Below are 20,672 nucleotides of genomic sequence, written 5' to 3'. Positions count from 1 at the left end.
TCCGAATTCTCAAGAAAAAGTGTGAAATTAATTTTCTCAGGATATAATTACGAAGTCAGGAGACCCTATCCAGTCAGTTCACCAAGATATATCAAGAGCATCCTTGTCAAAGTTCTGATAGTTCAAGTTCTATCCTCCAATGATAGGGCAGGATTCCCCTCACAGCTGGTTTCCCATTGGCTCTGAGATGTGGGCGGGGCCACCTATTCCTGCTACTGCCTCTAGCTCCACCCCACCTCATGCAAATGAAGCCAAAGCTCTAGGGAACCCACGTGATTGGTCACGTGATGAACGACGCACAGGCCCCGCCCCCTCTAGTGACGCCATCACCTCAAACTCTCACGAGAGTTTGTAGATGTGAAAAGCTAGCAGGCCAGTTCACTGTGGCAAGAGTGGGGTCAGGGGAGGGGGCTTCAACACAAAACCCCATTCCCACTGCTGAGCCTCCAGTTCAGCTTAAGGCAGGGGCCCAAAGGGGCCTGTGGGTCAGTGCCCAGTAGGGGGTCCCATGCATGCTCTTCTCCCATTGGTTGACTGCATCGGCATGCAAATGAGGGTGCGCGTCACTTCCGGAGGCCAATCGAGCGCCATTTTCTCTTTCTGGCCGAGCTGGGAGGAGGGGACGGGGTCGCGCGGGGTGGCGCGCGCCGAGCGGGGGTCCCGCCGCGCGGGGCGGAGGCGGGCGGGCGCGGGGCCCCAGCGGGCGCGGCCAGACGTGCGAGGGACGCGGCGGCGCTGCGGGCGCCCAGCGGTAGGTAACCCCGGCCCTGCCCGCGGCGACGCCCCTGGCCCGGCCTGCGAAGTCCCGGCGGCGGCCCCGCCCCACCCCGCCCACACCCGGCGGCCCGTGGCCGCCTCCCGAATCCCGCGACGTTCTGCCAGCGCGGGGCTCGTGGCCCGAAGGGCGCCCGTCGTCCCTCCGCGTCACGTGGGCCGGGGTCGAGGGGGGCGGGGATGGGGCCCGGGAGGCGGGGCGGGGGACGGCATCAGGGCGAGGGGAACGCGGGGACAGGGCGGCGGCCGGGGAGGGCCGGGGAAGGGGGCGGGCTGGGAGCCGGAGGGCCGCCCGGAGCGAGCGCGGACGCGGGCCGGACAGAGCAGAGGCGGGCTCGGCTGCCTGCGTTGTGGCGGGTTTTTTCTTGACCGCACAGCTGAGAGGAGCCCCAATTCCTTCACCCTGGAGTTCTCGGTGTGAATACTGACGACGTGCAGATGTTGACATTACAGTTGAACTTTTCACATGCCGCCGCTCACCGCGCTTACGTAGAGCGCGCAGAATTTCTCCTGACTCTTGGCTTGGGAAGGTCGAAAATAGTAGCTGCCAGTTTTAACTGAACAGTAGCTAAATAATTAAATGTTTTAAGTATTTTCTTTGAATTTGAATGGGAGGCTTGCCGGAATGCTCTTAAAACTTTATAATTGAATGGAATGGGGTAATGGCAGCCTCTTGAGACTTGGAGGACTCTTGTGTGTGGTGATTTATGATGCAAATGGGCAAGTGCTTGAGGGCACCAGCCAGCCCCACAGGGCTTAGCACGCACGTGGGACCGGGAGTCGGGAGGAGCGCTCTGGAGGAGAGGACCACGTAAAAAGTGCGAGTTGAGGAAAGCGCGTGTTCGGCTTTGGTTGGAAGTCAAGTAATGTATGTGTAACTTGTTTAGACATACATGTTTACAAATACGTGTAACTTGTTATTGGGGATGTAGCCATGTTATGAACGAACTTTGATATTCTAGTTGTAATTGGGAGTTTGTTGAGACAGTGGTATTTAGACATGGAAGTGACCGATCAGTGTGTCCTAAGGGTACAGATGCTAGTCTGGAGGGGACTGGAGTTGGGAGGAGATAGGCTCACTCGTCTGACTGAGCAGTGGTAAGGATGTGAGAGCTGGTTTTAGGTTAGGAATTGAAGATTGGTGTCGGAAGAGGATGGGGAAGGAAATGGCAACTTACTCCCGTATTGCCTGAGGAATTCCATGGACAGAGAAGCCTGGTGGGCTGTAGTCCGTGGGGTTGCAAAGAGGCAGACACGACTGAGCAACTCACACACACACACACAGAATTCTTGTAACCACTCTGCCTTACTCTCCCGTAATGAGTGAGTGAAAGTCGTGTCCGACTCTGTAACGCCATGGACTCTAGCCCGCCAGGCTCCTCTGTCCATGGAATTCTCCAGGCAAGAATACTGCAGTGGGTAGCCATTCCCTTCTCTCGGGTATCTTCCTGACCCGGGGATGGAACCCAGATTCTTTACCATGTGAGCTACCAGGGAAGATATCTATCTATCTGAAGATATCTGGGACACCTTTTTAATTTGATCCAAGTTTGCAATATGTTCCTGGTGAATTTATGGTCGTAGTCACTTTGAGTGGTCACACCCCAATATTCTGCTGTGGCTGCCACACCGGTTATCACAGACCTGTTGGCAGTGTGTTACAAGGAGGTCATTGAATCATGAGGACTTGCTGAAGGAGCCTGTCTGAGAAGGGATCTTCTGTGTTTGAACCCAGACCTTTGATTCTTGCTTTCATGTATAGATATCATGTGTTTTTAAAGTTACTTAAAAAGAAACAACTAAACCCTGTATTTGAGTAGTTTCAGCATTTCATTTATATTTTTTGGAGCTTGTTGTTCAGTCATTAAGTCATGTCTGACTCTGCCAACACCGCGCCCCCACCCCAGCACCAGGACTGCAGGATTCCAGTCTCCTCTGTCCTCCACTGTCTCCAAGAGATTGCTCAGATTCAGTCCATTGAGTCAGTGATGCTATCTATAACCATCTCATTCTCTGTCACCCTCTTCTTTTGCATTCAGTCTTTCTGTAGCATCAGTGTTTTATCCAGTGAGTCAGCTCTTAACATCAGGTGGCCAAAGTATTGGAGCTTCAGCATCAGTCCTTCTGGTGCATATTCAGGGTTGATTTCCTTTAGGATGGACCGGTTTGATCTCTCAGTCCAAGGGACTCTCTTCTCCAGCACCACAATTCAAAAGCATCAATTTTTTGGTGCTCAGCTTTCTTTGTGGTCCAGCTCTCACATCTGTACATGACTACTGGAAAAACAGTAGCTTTGACTATACAGACCTTTGTCGGCAAAGTGATGTCTTTACTTTTTAATACTGTCTAGGTTTGTCATAGGTTTCCTTCCAAGGAGCAAGCGTCTTTTAATTTCATGGCTGCAGTCACTGTCAACAGTGATTTTGGAGCTGAAGAAAATAAAATCTATGACTGCTTCCACTGGATGCCATGATCCTAGTGTTTTGGATGTTGCATTTTAAGTTTTTGGAGTTAGATAATAGCAAACTCACAGTCTTATGTTCTAAGTGCTTTTCTTACATTAAATGAATTTTCTTCCTCAAAACTACTTCTCAGAGTCGGTTGTGCAGTCCCTGTTGTACAGAAAAAACAGGCCCTTGGATTAAGTAACTTGCTAAAGATCACACAACTAGGAGTTAACTGTGGAGTTTACTTGAACTCAGGCAGTGTAGCTCCAGAGTCTTGCTTGTGAGATCATTGTTCTGGATTGTTTTGCAAGTGAAATCATTACAGAACTTAGATTTCACAGGAACTTACAAGAAAGTTCTATGACTTAAAAAATTACTGTTTATTACCAGAATGACATTTTTTTACAGTGTATTTTTTGATAATGGGGTATTCTTATATGATCGTGATACTAAAAAGCAACAAAAACCCTTTAAGTGCCTCTTTGGAAAATAGTATTTTCTTTTGCTGCTGCTGCTAAGTCACTTCAGTCGTGTCCTACTCTGTGCGACCCCATAGACGGCAGCCCACCAGGCTCCCCCGTCCCTGGGATTCTCCAGGCAAGAACACTGGAGTGGGTTGCCATTTCCTTCTCCAATGCATGAAAGTGAAAAGTGAAAGTGAAGTCGCTCAGTCGTGTCCAACTTTTAGTGACCCCATGGACTGCAGCCTACCAGGCTCCACCATCCATGGGATTTTCCAGGCAAGAGTACTGGAGTGGGGTGCAATTGCCTTCTCCGATTTTCTTTTGCACTTTAATGCGATTTTTGGTAAATTCATGTCTACCACACACTGTGAAATTAAAGGTAATTTACTGTGGGACTTTCCTGATGATAGAGTAGATAAGAATCTGCCTCCCAGTGCAGGGAACACAGGTTCGATCCCTGATCCAGGAAGATTCCAGAAGCTGCTGTGCGGCTAATATGCCCATGAGCCACAGCTGCTGAACCTGCATGGTGCAGCTGCATGCTGCAGCTACTGAAGCCTGTGCACCTAGAGCCCGTGCTCTGCAACAAGAGAAACCCCGCTCCTTGCAACTAGAGAAAGCATGTGTGCAGCAGCAAGCACTGAACACAGCTGAAAATAATAGTAAAATACAAAAGAAAAGAATAATTTACTGTAAACTAAACGTGGTAGATAGTACAGCTGCATTAGCCTGCTGTTTCCTAATGGTGAAAATACAGATTTAATTGAGTACTAAGAATATATAGAGAATAGCATCAGTAAAGGATCTATAGATATGGAAGCATTAAGCAACTTCTTTTCCAGTTAATTAATTAATCTACTCAGCCTTTTGTGTAGAATCTTGCATCTCTTAGAGAATGGATAAAATATGGTAGAAGTCAGCTTTTCCCCCCAAAGTGATTAGCAACAGTAGACCAAGGATCTTGACAGAACTTCTGTGATTTACCTGTCTTTTATTTTATTATGTTTACTTGGTTTCCCTAAAACAGTAAATGCTATAAACAGGAAACTTTTTCTTTAAATTAAGAATGGACCTGTGTACTTGTTTTGAGGGAGGGAACCACAGTAACAATGATGAGGGAATGGGAGCGTGTACAGTTGAGAATAAAAAGCTCCTATTCTGCAGGTTCACGAAGACTTTGGCCCTTCTCCCAAGCCTTGAACAAGTACCTGCAGAGCCCTTTAAAACTTGCCTGATCACTGGAAACCTCTTCAGCACCTTCCTCCTGAGAGTTGGCCTGTCAGGAGCAGCTTGGGAACCATCCTGTGAAATGTGGCCAATCCCTGTACTACTGTTTCTCAACTGTGATAAGATCAGCACTTGCTATGTAAGGCCAGATTTCTTTGCAAGCAATACATTTAGCTTCTTTGTTTTAGATATAGGTGGATGATGGTCTTAACCTTGGGCAGTCCTATTTATCAGCCAGCTTTTGGGAAAGAAGTGCTCCAGGAACTCTAAGGAGGACAGACCAGCACATCTGGTGGAGTGAGTGGAAAAGGTGAAGGGAAGTTTCTGTTGAGGCTGCTCTGGCCAGAGAAGCCAGTCTGGGCTTGAAAGTGACGCTGTGCTTAATTTTTAAGAATGCTCCCACAAGGTTCTTGACAACTTGCCTTTTAAATTATGCTTTTGAAGCCTAGAACCCAGTTTTGTGCATTTTATTGTTAATGATTTTTATTATTTTAAAACTTGACTTGCTATGATTTTTTGTATCTTCTGGTTCTAAAATACTAAATGATCCTTCAAACTCGCTTTTTACTGAACCTGAAATATAATTTTTACATAGGTAACTTGTCTGAAAAATTTACCCATTCCAAATTGGCTTCTCGATACTTCATATTTTCTTATTACCCGGGAAAAAATTCTTTCCACTGTTAGCTCTAATGCCCCTTTCATGTCTCGTTTTATTCCAGTCCATATTTTCAGTTTTACTTACCTTTTGCCAAATACATTCAGATACTCCTTTACCTCAGTGATTTTTTGATGCTGATTTATTTACTTAGAATGTCTTGAACTCCAACTCAATAATCCTCTACAGCCTGTCCATTTTGAACCTCTGTGATAGGCCCAGATGTTCAGAGAAACATGATTCCTGCCCTGAAGATGTTTAGTTCAAAAGGGAAAATAGGTATATAAGGAAATAATTACAACGTAGTGAGGTGAGTGCAATGAAATAAGTATAAACTGGCCATTCTGGGAGTTCTTAGAAGGGGTTCCAAGCTTATCCTTGAGGGAGGAGGAGTTGTAAAGGGTTTAGAAGTGGAATTTCCAACTCAGAGAAATTGTTTAAAAATCTTGGGAGATACTGCCAGTCGATGTGTAAACATGGAGAAATTAATGTTTTTCTACTTAACCTCACTACCAGTCAGTTCATTTCAGTTCAGTTCAGTCGCTCAGTCATGTCTGACATTTTGTACCCCGGTGGACTGTAGCACACCAAGCTTCCCTGTCCATCGCCAACTCCCGGAGCTTGCTCAAACTCATGTCCATCGAGTCGGTGATGCCACTACCAGTGGATATTATCAGTCTTTAAATTATTGTTTTGATAATTTGAAAATTGGCATTATTTTACCTGACATTTCTTTAACTCAAATTTAACTGATTTTGTTTGTAGTTTTTATAGTTTGTGCATTAAAACCTTTTTTGAAATAGTTTCAGATTTATAGAAAGTTGCCGGTGTACAAAGAACTTCCCCTGAATCATTTGAAGCTAGGTTGCCAGAAAAGATGCCAGATGACTCCAGTATTGTCCATTTCCTACAATAAGGACATTCTACATACCCGGAACCATCAAAATCCATTCTACATACCCACAACCATCAAAATCAGAAAATCAATGCATTGTTAGCATCTGATTCTCAGCCCACATTGAAGTTTTGCCAGTTGTTCCAGAAACATTATTTATAGTAAAGAATCTAGTTAGAATTACACATTGTATTTAATTTTCTTTAGTCTCTCACAATCTGAAACAGTTCCTTAGTTTTTCCTTGCACCTTCTTTGTCTAAGTATTGTTATTGTTCATTTACTAAGTAGTGGCCAACTCTTTTCGACCTCATGGTCTGCAGCACACCAGGCTTCCCTGTCCTACACTATGTCCCAGAGTTTGCTCAAACTCATGTCCATTGAGTCAGTGATGCCATCCCACCATCTCAGCCTCTGTCGTCTCTTTCTCCTCCTGCCTTCAGTCTTTCCCAGCATCAGGGTCTTTTCCAGTGAGTCAGCTCTTCACATCAGGTGGCCAAAGTATTGGAGTTTCAGCTTCAACATCAGTCCTTCCAATTCGGTGTTGATTTCCTTCAAGATTGACTGGTTTGATCTCCTTGCTGTCGAAGGGATTCTCAACAGTCTTTTCCTGTAGTTGAAAAGCATCAGTTCTTCGGTGCTCAGCTGTTTTTCTGGCCCAAGTCTCGTATCCATACATGACTACTGGAAAAACCATATCTTTGACTATGGACCTTTGTCGTCAAGTGATGTCTCTGCTTTTTAATGTGCTGTCTAGGTTTGTCATAGCTTTCCTTCCAAGGAGCAAGTGTCTTAATTTCGTGGCTGCAGTCACTGTCCACGGTGATTTTGGAGCCCAAGAAAATAAAATCTGCAGCTATTTCCACTTTTCCCCCATCTATTTACCATGAAGTGATGGGACCAGATGCCATGGTCTTAGTTTTTTGAACATTGAGTTTTAAGCCAGCTTTTTCACTTTTCCGCTTTCACTCTCAACAAGAGGCTCTTTAGTTGCTCTTCCCTTTCTGTCATTAGAGTGGTATCATCTGCATATCTGAAGTTATGATATTTCTCCCTGCAATCTGGATTCCGGCTTGTGAGTCATCCAGCCTGGCATTTCCCATGATGTACTCTGTTCGTTGGAAGGATTGCTGCTGAAAGCTGAAGCTCAAATACTTTGGCCTCCTCCTTTGAAGAGCCGACTCATTGGAAACAACCCTGATGCTGGGTTGTTTGATTGAGATTGAGGGCAAGAGGAGAAGGGGATGACAGAGGATGAGATGGTTGGATGGCATCACTGACTCAGTGGACATGAGTTTGAGTAAACTCTGTGAGATAGTGAAAGACAGGGAATCCTGGTGTGCTGCAGACAGTGGGGTCGCAAAGAGTCAGACATGACTTAGGGACTGAACAACAACTCTGCATATAAGTTATATAAGCAGGGTGATGATACACGGCCTTGTTGTGCTCCTTTCCCAAGAACCAGTACATTTTTCCATGTCCAGTTCTAACTGTTGCTTCTTGTCCTGCATACAGACTTCTCAGCAGACAGGTAAAGTAGTCTGGTGTTCCCATGTCTTTAAGAAGTATAATTAGTTGATTTTTAGTAAATTTATAGAATTGTGCAACCAACAACACAATCTAGTATTAGAACATTTCCAGCACTTTCCCCAAAAACCTATCCATGTGCGGTTACCCACAGCTGACCACTAATCTACCTTCTATATCTGTAGATTTCTCCTGGGCGTTTCATATAAATGGAGTCAGACAATATGAGGACTTTGCATCTGTGTTCTTTGACTTAGCATCATGTTTTTGAGATACTGATTCTTGCTGTTGTGTGCGTCAGTGCCTAGTTATATTTATTGTAGTGTTTTGTGGTATGAATATGTCATGTTTTGCTCATGTGTTCACCATTTGATGGACACTTGGATTGTTTCCACAGTTTGGCTATTATGAATGGTGCTCTTGTATCATCTGGATACTTCTGAAGTTTACAGGGAATTTTGTCTCTTAATTGGATGTCTTCCAGACTTCTGTGAATTACTGTTTTCCCCTTGGTTATTAATGAGTATTTTGTGGGGAGGTGCTTGGAAATGATATAAAATACGCTGTTCTTGACTAAACTTTAAATTTAATTATTTTTGTTATCATGAACTTGAGTTTATGTTCTAGTGGGTTATATTTTGATAACTGTTTCTGAATACCCAACCACCCTAAAACTTCGTGGAGTGAAACATTTTATATAAAAATTCAGTAATTCTTCAGGTGGGAGCAAGGGGAGATGGCTCGTTTATGTTCTGCAATGTCTGGGGCCTCACCTGAGAAAACTCAAAAGACTTGGGGTGAGTGGACAGCTGCAGGCTGTAAGAGCATCTTCACTCTCATGTTCAGTGGTTGATGTGGAGCCTTTCCATGTGGGCTAGTTGAGCTTCTTGCAATAAGGAGTCTAGAGTCCAAGAGTAATGGTACCCTCAGGGCAAGGAAGTGTGTGGCGTTTTGTGGTCTAGCCTGGGCATTCACATAGCCATGCTTTATTGGTCGAGGGAGCTGCCGAGTTCTTTCCAGGTTCAAGGAGTGGGAGCGTAGATGCCTCTCCTGCTTGGGAGTGTCACTGACATGTTGTGAGGAAAGCATGTGGGATGGGCGATACGGTGACATTATCTTTGGAAACTTCAAGGCCGCAGGTTATAATCTGTTACTGTCATTTATTTGGTACCCACATTGTCCCATACTTGGCTTGTGGAAACTTCTTCAAGCTGACTTGAGTACTTTTGACACGTCTCCCCGTTTTCTGAGCAACTCCTTTATTTTCTGGCAGAAGACATTCTAGGATCATTTTGTCTCTTCCGTGCTCCAGCCCTGAAATCAGCCATTTTTGCAAGGAGCCCTGCTTCCTTTTAAGGGAAAGTGATATTTAGAAAGGATGATTTGAGCCCAAGGCGTGGTCTGCTACTGGTGTGTAACTACTTCCAGGCTCTTGCAGTGGCCTGAGCTGTACAATATACACATACACATTAACAAATATATATTTTTAGAATCCGTATTTATTACAGATAATAAGGTCACAGCTGTACCTTTTATCCTGGTCAGCTACCACAGGATTTGTTTTAATTTTATGCCTTTTCAGATATTTTAAAAGCAGAGTTGGTGGTGGTTTAGTTGCTAAGATGTGTCCAACTCTTGCGACCCTATGGATTGTAGCCCACCAGACCCCTCTGTCCATGGGATTCTCCAGGCAAGAATACTGGAGTGGGGTGCCATTTCCTTCTCCAGGGGATCTTCCCAACTCAGGAATCAAACCTGGGTCTCCTGCATTGTAGGCAAGTTCTTTACCAACTGATCTACTAGAAAAGCCCAAAAGCAGCATTACTGAGATGTAATTTACATTCCGTACAGTTCATTTGCTTAAAGTGTACGGTCAGTGGTTTTTATTTAGCACATTCACAGAGTTGTGCATAACATCACCACAGTCGATTTAGGACATTGTCACTGTTCCAGAAAGAAACTTAGCCATCACCTTCCATTCTCCTCAGCCCCTAAGCAACCAATGTTCTCCTTTTTGTCTCTGTAAATTTTGTCTATTCTGGACATTTCCTATCAATTGAATCATATAATATGTGGTCCTTTGTGTCTGATGCCTTTCACTTAGAATAATATTTCCCAAGGGTTATCAGTGTAACATGCATCAGTACTTCACTTTTTATGGCCAAATAATATTCCATTCTTCCGATACACACATTTTATGTATCTATCAGTTGATGGACATTTGCGCTTTTTAGTTTTTGACTGTTACAAGTAATGGTGCTGTGAACGTTCTTGTTCAGGCTTTTGTTTGGATGCAGGTTTTTTATTTCTCTCAAGTGGTATTGCTGGTTCATATGGTACTTACATGTTTAATCCTTGAGGACCTGCTGGACTTTCCCAGACCGGCTGCACCATTTTTCTGCCATTACTGCCAGCAGTGTATGGGGGATCTACTTTCTTCACATCTGTGCCAGCACTGTTACTGCTACTTCTTTTAAGATTGACAGCCATTCTAGTTGGTGTGACGAGTTATCTCATGATGGTTTCTATTTGCTTTTCCCCATAGCTAATGTTGCCTAGCATATTCTTAAGTTCTTAATAGCCATTTGTATATTGTCTTTGTAGAAATATCCAGATCCTTTTCCTGTTTTTAAGTTGGCATATTTGTTCTTTAATTATTGTCATCGGAGATTTTTTTATATATTCTAGATATAAGTTCCTTATCAGAAATAAGATTTACAAATGTTTTCTCCCATGTTGTGGATTCTCTTTTCATTTTTTTGATGGTTTTCTTTGAAGCATGTACGTTTTTCATTTTGATGAAGTCCAACTTAGCTACTTTTTCTCTTGTTCCTAGTGTTTTATGATATCATATCTGAGAACCTGTTGCCAAGTCCAATGTCATGAAAATTTATGCCTGTGTTATCTTCTGAGAGTTTTGAAGTTTTCACTTGTGCATGGATGTATAGGACTCATTTTGAATTAATTTTTGTGTATACTAATAGGAAAGAATCCAACTTATTCTTTGATTGTGGAAATCTAATTGTCCCAGAATAATTTGTTGAAAATTACTCTGCTTTCTTTACCTACCCTGTTTTTAAAAATTTTATGCACATACATGTATGTGTGTATATATGGATGCGTGCTAAGTTGCTTCAGTTGTGTCCGGCTCTTTTTGACCCTATGGACTATAGCCCACCAGGCTCCTCTGTCCATGGGATTCTCCAGACAAGAATACTGGAGTGGGCTGCCATGCCCTCCTTCAGGGGATCTTCCTGACCCAGGGAACGAACCCATGTCTCTTATGTCTCCTGCATTGGCAGGCGGGTTCTTTACCACTAGCGCCTTGTGTGTGTGTGTGTGTGTGTGTGTGTGTGTGTCTGTGTGTGTATACACTTATTATAATTTTGTTTTCTTTCCTTTAAAGGAAAATTTCAAAAATGTTTCAAATTCCCGTGGAGAATCTTGACAACATCAGGAAGGTACGGAAAAAGGTGAAAAGCATTCTTGTGGACATTGGGCTTGACAGCTGCAAGGAGCTGCTGAAGGTAAGAGGACACGTGTAATGGTTGAAGAGAAGACAGTAACCCCGGAAGCCCTGGGCTGAGGGGGACTCTTTGAGTGGGACTCTGAACGGGACTTCGAACAGGTCAGATGCTTCAAGGTGGAAAGTTCTGCCTCTTAAAATGAGGCCCAGGAACAGCATTCCTTTTTATTTATGTCTTTATGGTTTAAAGTGACTGCTTTAGGCTCCAGTTTTTAGTTACTTTAAGAGGGTCATTCAGTTCAGTTGCTCAGTCATGTCCGACTCTTTGCGACCCCATGAACCGCAGCACACCAGGCCTCCCTGTCCATCACCAACTCCCGGAGTCCACCCAAACCCATGTCCATTGAGTCGGTGATGCCATCCAGCCATCTCATCCTCTGTCGTCCCCTTCTCCTCCTGCCCTCAATCTTCCCCAGCATCAGGGTCTTTTCAAATGAGACAGCTGTCTGCATCAGGTGGCCAAAGTATTGGACTTTCAGCTTTAGCATCAGTCCTTCCAATGAACACCCAGGGCTGATCTCCTTTAGGATGGGCTGGTTGGATCTCCTTGCAGTCCAAGGGACTCTTCGAGAGTCTTCTCCAACACCACAGTTCAAAAGCATCAATTCTTCGGCACTCAGCTTTCTTCACAGTCCAACTCTCATATCCATACATGACCACTGGAAAAACCATAGCCTTGACTAGATGGACCTTTGTTGACAAAGTAATGTCTCTGCTTTTGAATATGCTATCTAGGTTGGTCATAACTTTCCTTCCAAGGAGTAAGCGTCTTTTAATTTCATTGCTGCAATCACCATCTGCAGTGATTTTGGAGCCCCCAAAAATAAAGTCTGACACTGTTTCCACTGTCTCCCCATCTATTTCCCATGAAGTGATGGGACCAGATGCCATGATCTTAGTTTTCTGAATGTTGAGCTTTAAGCCAACTTTTTCACTCTCCTCTTTCACTTTCATCAAGAGGCTTTTGAGTTCCTCTTCACTTTCTGCCATAAGGGTGGTGTCATCTGCATATCTGAGGTTATTGATACTTCTCCCGGCAATCTTGATTCCAGCTTGTGCTTCCTCCAGCCCAGCGTTTCTCATGATGTACTCTGCATAGAAGTTCAATAAGCAGGGTGACAATATACAGCCGTTAGTTGCAGCATATATTTGTTTTTGATCTTTGAGGGTAATATGTTGAATTACTTAAATTTTTTTAACAGAAAAAGACTAAATCAGTTTTTCAGTATTAGAGTAATCCCAAACGGGGATGCATACTTGTACAGTAGGGTTGTTTGTTTTCTTTTGTCTTTTTTGATTTGTTAATTTAATACATGCAGTCTTACAAAAGTTGAAAAAATTAAAGTCACAGTCACATTCTTTATGATGAACTCTGTTCTCATATAATATTATAACTTGAGAATATATGGCTGGCATAAAGAAATAAAAATTGTTAAATAAAGCTTGCTATGTAGCTTTATAGCCATTCTGTGCATGTTTAATTCATAACTACTGAAAATAGGGACTGTGTCTGCTTTGAATTTTTCAGAGTTGTGAATAATTTGATTCAAGATATTACTGGCCCAGGAAGAGATCAGTTTCTTAATTTTTAAATCTCAGACTTTGAACCAGATTGATTTTATTTATAAAAAAGGGCTGAAAGACTAATAATTACCAGGATTCTCATTAATGGTCAGAATTGATTTTTGCTTTAAAGTAAACTTTCTGAAGAAAAGATCTCAAGTAGTTTGCTTGTCAAACGTTGCTGCCCCAGAAAAATCTTCCCCCTAAAATTCTGCTCTTTCCACTTCATTATCTTACCTGCTCTGTTTTTCTTCCAAACCTCTCATAATACCTGATGCTGTTTGTTTATGTGTCCCTGAGGTCAGGTATTGCCTTTGGTTGTCATCTCTCTTTAGTCTCCTTTAATGTGAATTCACTTTTAAAATAGAATTCTGTTATAAACTTAGTGTTTTATTTAGATAAAATGTCAGTAACAACTACAGTTTTTCATCCTGGAGTCCTTTGATTTTGACATTGCATAAAACTGGACATTCCTCACTAACTTGCTTCCTTAGTCAGTCTAAGATTGTTTACTCATCTCAATTTGTTCAAGACTGTTAACTTTTTCTTTCCAAGACTATGCTGACACAGATGTATGTATATTTCACAAAAGAAAAGTAAGACATTTGAATGGCATACCAGTATTTTTAGTTAATTAACTATTGGGTTAAATTTTACTAATTCTTTTGGGGGGAAATTTTGTTTTTATTAATTTGTAGTTGGTCTTATATTCTGCAGACTTTCTGAAAACTCAAGCAATATAAAAGTTCATTATAGAAAAATTAGAAAATATACATAGAAACATAGAGAAAAAAATGACTCGCTTGTACGCTGTTACCCTAGAATCTCCATGGTAAACATTGTTATATTAATATCTTTTCAGATTTTTAGAGACAGAACATGCTCTAACCATGTGTTGGCTTTGTGTTTTCTTTTCACTGAATCCCACATTAAGAACTTTTTAATGTCAAATGTACTTACTCTTAATCCATTGTAGTAATTAGAGTTCTTGGTTAAAAGTGATGAAAACCAACACTGACCAAATGAAACAGGAGGACGTTTATCTGACACCTGTCAGGGTCCTTTCTGTTTCCTTATCCAGCATTTCAGACTTCATAGTGAGAATTCACTCTGCCTTCTTGGAGTTCCAAAGTGTATATGACTCCATTCATCCTAAGAGTTAGGACCTCAAATCATAGGCTGTACAGTTCTTGTCAGAAACCTGGCTGAAAGTAAACCTGAGGGAAAATAAGCTCTTCCACGAACCTTATCTCCTTTTCTAAAAGTAGATCTAAACCCTGCAACTCCTTAAAGTATCTTGAAGAGGTTCTTTTTTTTTTTTTTCCCCTAGGGAGATGAAGTAATTTTTTATTTTTTTTTTTATTTTTTTTAAATTCTATTTTATTTTTAAACTTTACATAATTGTATTAGTTTTGCCAAATATCAAAATGAATCCATCACAGGTATACATGTGCAAGTTAACAACATTTGATCCGTTATAGTAAAGGCTGCTGCTGCTGCTAAGTCACTTCAGTCGTGTCCAACTCTGTGCGACCCCATAGACGGCAGCCCACCAGGCTCCCCCGTCCCTGGGGTTCTCCAGGCAAGAACACTGGAGTGGGTTGTCATTTCCTTCTCCAGTGCATGAAAGGGAAAAGTGAAAGTGAAGTCGCTCAGTCGTTTCTGCCTCTTAGCGACTCCATGGACTGCAGCCTACCAGGCTCCTCCGTCCATGGGATTTTCCAGGCAAGAGTACTGGAGTGGGGTACCATTGCCTTCTCTGTATTAAAGGCTAGCTAGATACTTTGAAGGGCCCTGTGCAAAACGAAAATGTGGGGAAGTGTGCTGTCCCAGGCAGATGATAGCTCCCACGTGATTTCAGCTTCTGAGCCAGGATGCTTCTGGTACTTGGATTCAGAGTGGGCTCTAGGTGCCAAGTTATCTGCCAAACACCGTGGTGCTGCCAGCCCAGGGTGAGGCTGGTGACCACCTTGCCTCCTCCTCTCCCCAAGTCTGAACCTGGCTTTTAGAAGGGTGACTGTGGAATGTGGACCTCCTGATAGCTCAGCTCTTGCCCCAGGTGGTGGGCGAGAGTCTCAGAGTGGTTGTGGGAGAGGGGAGCATGGAGGGTATGGGGACCGAGAGCAGGGACAGGCTCTGTCCCAGAAACAGTGGTGGTGGGACCGTGTGTGAGCTGAAGCTTCAAGCCCCTGTTGTGCGCTTCGTTGTCCTGTCAGACTTCACGTCATAAAACAAATTCAGAGTTAACTTATCAACATTTTAAAAATGGTGATAGCAGGGACTCACCCTGCACTGACCTGTCTGAACACAGGACCCTGTGCACCTGCAGTGGTTGCAGCGCCTCTTTGGTGTTGGCAAAGACTTTTCCAGTTCTTTATTTTTTTAATTTAATAATTTAGTTTATTTAGCCTCATATGTTACAAATATTATTTCAATATGTAATCAGTATAAGATAAGTAATGAACTATTTTAATCTCTTTTCCCCTTAAATCTTCCAAGTGTACTTAGAAATTTTTTATAAAAGTAAGATATAACATGAAATTGCCATTGCTGTGTGACTTGTGGGATCTTATTTCTCTGACCAGGGACTGAACCCTGGCTGTAGTGTTGAAATCTCCGAGTTATAATCACTGGACCACCAGGGGAATTGCCCATTTAGCCATTTTTAAGTGTACAATTCAGTACCATTAATTACATTCACACTGTTTTGCAACTAGATTCCACCATCTAGTTGTTATCATCTCAAACAGAAACTCTTAAGTAATAAATCCCTATGCTCCCACCACAGCCCCTGATAACCTGTAATCTACTATATGTCTCCATAGATTTGTCTGTTAAAGATATTTCATGTGAGTGGAGCGTGCAATATTGGATCTTTTGTGACTTGCTTATTTTACTTAATGTTTTTGAGGTTCATGTTGTGGCACGTGTCAATATGTTAGTCCTTCTATGGCCAAGCGAGGAGAAGGCAATGGCACCCCGCTCCAGTACTCTTGCCTGGAAGATCCCATGGACGGAGGAGCCTGGAAGGCTGCAGTCCATGGGAACGCTGAGGGTCGGACACGACTGAGTGACATCACTTTCACTTTTCACTTTCATGCATTGGAGAAGGAAATGGCAACCCACTCCAGTTTTCTTGCCTGGAGAATCCCAGGGATGGGGGAGCCTGGTGGGCTGCCATCTATGGGGTTGCACAGAGTCGGACACAACTGAAGCGACCTAGCAGCAGCAGCAGCAGCAGCAGCAGCAGCAGTCCGTTATATAACCACATATTGCATTTTATCAGTTTATCTGTTGATAGACACTAGGGTTGATTTTGTCTTTTGGCTATTGTGAATAATGCTGTAGTGAACTTTGGCTCATATGTGTCTGTTTGAGGCCCTATTTTCATTTTTTTGCTGGATCATGTAATAATTGTTTAGCTTTTATGAGGACCCACCTAACTTTCCAAAGTGGCTGTACCCTTTTCAGTTCCCACCAGCCATGCATGAGGGGTCCAGTTTAGCCACAGCCTTGCTGTTTGTTCTTTTTCTCTCGTCCTCTTTCTCTCCCTCCCTCCCTCGCCACTGTGGCCACTAATGATGTTGAGCATTTTTTCATGTACTTATTGGCCATTTGGATATCTTTGGAGATTTGCTTTCAAGTCTTGTTCATTTTTAAATCAGATTGTTTGTCCTTTTGTTGCTGAGATGTAGTTTTTTATGTACTCTGGATATTAAACCCTTATTAGGTATGATTTGTAGATGTTTTTTCCCATTTGTAGATGTTTTCTCCCATTCTCTTTTTACTTTCTTAATATCTTTTGATGCACTAAAGTTTTATATTTTGATGGAGTCCTGTTTGTGTGTTTGCAGTGCTTTCTATGTTGTATCTAAGAAGCCATTGCCAGATTCAAGTTAAAATTTTTCTGTGTTTTCTTCTAAGAGTATTACGGTTGTAGTTCTTTTTGTTTAGATTGTTGATCTGTATTAATTTTGTATATGGTGTGTTGCAAGGGTCCAACTTCATTCTTTTGCATGTGGAAATCCAGTTGTTCCAGAGCCATTTGTTTCACTAATTTTCCCCCATTGAATGGAATTGGTAGCTTTGTAGAAAATGATTTGGCCATAGCTACATGGATTTATTTATGAACTCTCAGTTCTCTTTCATTAATCTGTATGTTTTTCCTTACAATAGTATTACAGTGTTTTGATTACCATAGTTTTGTGTTAAGTTTTGAAGTTGGAAAGTGTGAGTTCTTCAACTTCTTTGTTTTTTCTTTCCCCCAATATTGTTTAGGCTGTTAGGGGCCCCTTTCACTTCCATATGAACTTAAGGATTGGAGTTTCTGTTTCTGCCAGACTATTGGAATTTTGATTGGGATTATATTGTAGATCATGCTGGATAGTATTGACATCTTGGCAGTATTCCTACCCATGAATAAAGGATGTGTTTCTATTTATTTAGGTCTTTAATGTCTTTCAATAATGTTTGTAGTTTTCAGTCTACAAGGCTTTCACCTATCTCCTTGGTTATATTTATACCTAGGCATTTTATTATTTTAGATGGTATTGTAAATGAAATTGTTATCTTAATTCATTTTCAGATTTTTCATTACAGGTGTATAAAAAACAACTAACTTATGTATGTTCATTTTGTACCCGGCATTTTTACTGAATTTATTATTACCTCTGGTAGCTTCTTTTGGATTCTTTTTTTTGGCTGTGCTGGGTCTTCACTGTTGCACACGGATTTTCTCCAGTTTCAGAGAGTGGGGACTGCTCTCTAGTTGTGGTGCACGGGCTTCTCATTGTGGCGTCTGATCTTGTTGGAGAGCATGGGCTCCCAGGTGCTGGGGCTTCAGTAGCTGTAGCACATGGCTCAGTATTTGCGGCTCTCGGGCTCTGGAGCACAGGCTCGGTAGTTGTGGCACACGAGCTTATTTGCTCCTTGGCATGTGGGATCTTCCTGGATCAGGGATTGAACCCATGTCTCTTACATTGGCAGCCACAAGGGAAGCCCCACTTTGGATTCTTAATAGGATCGTATCACCTGTGAATAGAAAGTTATACTTCTTCCCTTTCAATGTAGATACCTTTTATTTGTTTTTCTTGTCTAAGAGCTCTGGCTAGGACTCCAGGACAATACTGAATAGCAGTGGTGAAAGCAGGCGTCCTTGTCTTGTTCGCAGTGTTGGGGGAACGCTTTCCGTCTCTCACTGTTGAGTGTCATGGTGTCCATCAGTGCCTTTGTCATGCTGAGAAAGTTCTGTTCTAGTTTTCTGAGTGTTTTCTTAATCATGAAATGATGTTGGATTTTATCAGATGCTTTCTCTGCCACTTGAAGTAGTTGTGTGGGGTTTTCTCCCCTTTGTTCTGTTATCTTTGGTATATTACACTGGTAGATTTTCTTATGCTGCCTCTGCTGGCATTCCTGATATAAATCCCACTTGGTCATAGTGTATAATCTGTAATCACTCTAGGGTTTTGTTCCTTAGTATCCGTTATGTAGTTTTCATTTTTATTCATAAAGAATATTTGTAATTTTCTCTTCTTGTGATGTCTCTAGCTCTGTTATTAGGATAATGCTGGCCATGTAAAATGAATTAGGAAGTGTTACCTCCTCTTCTGTTGTGGGAAGAAGAGTTTGAGAAGAACTGGTGTTAATTCTTCTTTAAATATTTGGTAGAATTAATCAGTGAAGCCATCTGGCCCTGGACTTTTCTTTGTTTTGATATTTTTGATTATGCCTTTTGATTCAATCTCTACTTGTTATAGGTCTGTTGAAATTTTCTATTTCTTGAATAAGTTTGGATAATTAGTGTGTTTTTAGGAGTTTGTCTATTTCATTTAGTTTATCTATTTTGTTTGTATACAGTTGTTGCTAGTATTTTCATCTAATCCTTTGATTTCTGTAAGGTCAGTTGTAAAACACCCACTTTCATTTCTGGTTTTACTTATTTTTATCTTCTCTCTTTTTTCTGTCAGTCTAGCTAAACATTTGTAAATTTTGTTGATCTTTTCAAAGAAACAACTTTTGGTTTCTTTGATTATCTCTTTTTGTATCTTTGTTCAGTTCTCAGGTTGTTTTAATTTTGGTGTGCAGCCAGCAAACTGTTCAGTTGTGAACACCAGGTATCTTAATCTACAAGAAATATTGAAATAGTTAATCTGTTTATTTCCTAATAATTGGGTTTTCTTGTTCTTTAGTCACAAGTTGAATCTGACTCCTTTCTGACCCATGGACTGTCGCCCACCAGGCTCCTTTGTCTAGGGATTTCCTAGGAATTTCCTAGGCAAGAACACTGGAATGGGTTGCCATTTCCTCCTCCAGGGGATATTCCTGACCCAGGGATTGAACCTATGTCTCTTGCTTGGCAGGTGGATTCTTTACCACTGAGCCACCAGGGAAGCCCATACTAGCTCTTTTTTCCCTGCATCTGACAGTGGAAAGCACTTCTTCCCTTAAACCCTTCTCATCTCCTGCTATAGAACATTACTGCTTACTTCTTCCTTTTCCAGTATTTTCTTATGAAAAATTGAAGCCTATAGAAGTACTGAAAGGATTGTACCATGAAAACCCATGTACCTCCCACCTAAATTCTATAAATTTTTTTTAATTTTAATTTTTATTTTTTTTTAAATTCTATAAAATTAACACACGTATGTATATACACCCATCATTCAACCTTATTTAAACAAAAAATTATCTGTTCGGCTGCACTGGGTTTTAGTTGCAACATGTGGGATCTTTAGTGTCAGCATGTGGGATCTAGTTCCCTGACCAGGAATTGAACCCAGGCCCCATGCACTGGGAGTGCAGAGTATTAGCCATTGGACCACCAGGGAACATCTTCTATCTTATACTTGGATGCATTTCTAAGTTTCAGGCATTGATAAATTTGCCCTTAAACTCTTACAGCATAGGTGTATCGTTAACACAAGTTTAGTATTTCTTTACAGCTTTTAGTGGGAGGGGAATTTATATGTTTGTGAGATGCACCGTAGCCGTCTCCAGTTGATGGGTTTGGAAATGCACTGATTCATGCAGTACAAGCCCCTGTCAGGGCACAGGGCCTGGTGTGGCAGTCAGACCCCACCCCACCCTACCGGTTACCATCATGCTGAAGATTTTCGCTGTGGATGAGATTTGCCTGGCTGATGTGTTATATGAGTGAAATAATAGGTGCTCCTGGGGAAGATTCTTCTGTGTTGTTTCTCTGTAGCTGCTCGTTTTTGTTGCTGAGGAGAATCCCATTCTGTGAGTAGTTTGTTATTGATTCTTCTAATGTGAACACCTAGGCCGTTTCTGGTTTGGGGTTATTATGAGTAAGGTTCTTATAAATATTCTTATAGGGCTTCCCTGGTGGCTCAGACAGTAAAGAATCTGCCTGCAGGTGATGTGGTTTTGATCCTGGGTTGGGAAGGTCCCCTGGAGAAGGGAATGGCTGCCCACTCCAGTATCGCCTGAAGAATCCCATGGACAGAGGAGCCTGGTGGGGTTGCAAAGAGCCGGCACAGCTAAGCAACTAGCACTTTTTTTTTCAAATATTCTTATAAAAGTGTTTTTTTGTGGACAGCTGTTTTGGTATTTCTTGGATGAGTATCTAGATTT

The 20,672-nt window shown here is 42.1% G+C and overlaps 1 protein-coding gene across 4 annotated transcripts in view; it reads left to right on the top strand.

Annotated features, from left to right (window-relative positions):
• The first annotated feature begins 600 nt into the window (after positions 1-600).
• ADNP2 (ADNP homeobox 2) overlaps positions 601-20,672 on the top strand; it is a 32,672-nt gene continuing 12,600 nt past the window's right edge. Inside the window, exons 1-3 of one of the 4 annotated variants that reach the window (XM_059880763.1) lie at positions 601-751; positions 4,850-5,051; positions 11,397-11,517. In XM_059880763.1, coding sequence (XP_059736746.1) covers positions 5,050-5,051; positions 11,397-11,517 — 123 coding nt within the window. In that variant the 5' untranslated portion in view covers positions 601-751; positions 4,850-5,049. Of the gene's footprint in view, positions 752-1,532; positions 5,223-11,396; positions 11,518-20,672 lie in introns of those variants that run through there. The other 3 variants (NM_001101840.1, XM_059880762.1, XM_024984189.2) reach the window with 3 other exon arrangements.

This window comes from Bos taurus, chromosome 24, assembly GCF_002263795.3.
Source record: "Bos taurus isolate L1 Dominette 01449 registration number 42190680 breed Hereford chromosome 24, ARS-UCD2.0, whole genome shotgun sequence".
Lineage (NCBI taxonomy): Eukaryota > Metazoa > Chordata > Mammalia > Artiodactyla > Bovidae > Bos > Bos taurus.
This window is presented reverse-complemented; position numbering and strand designations above follow the sequence as displayed.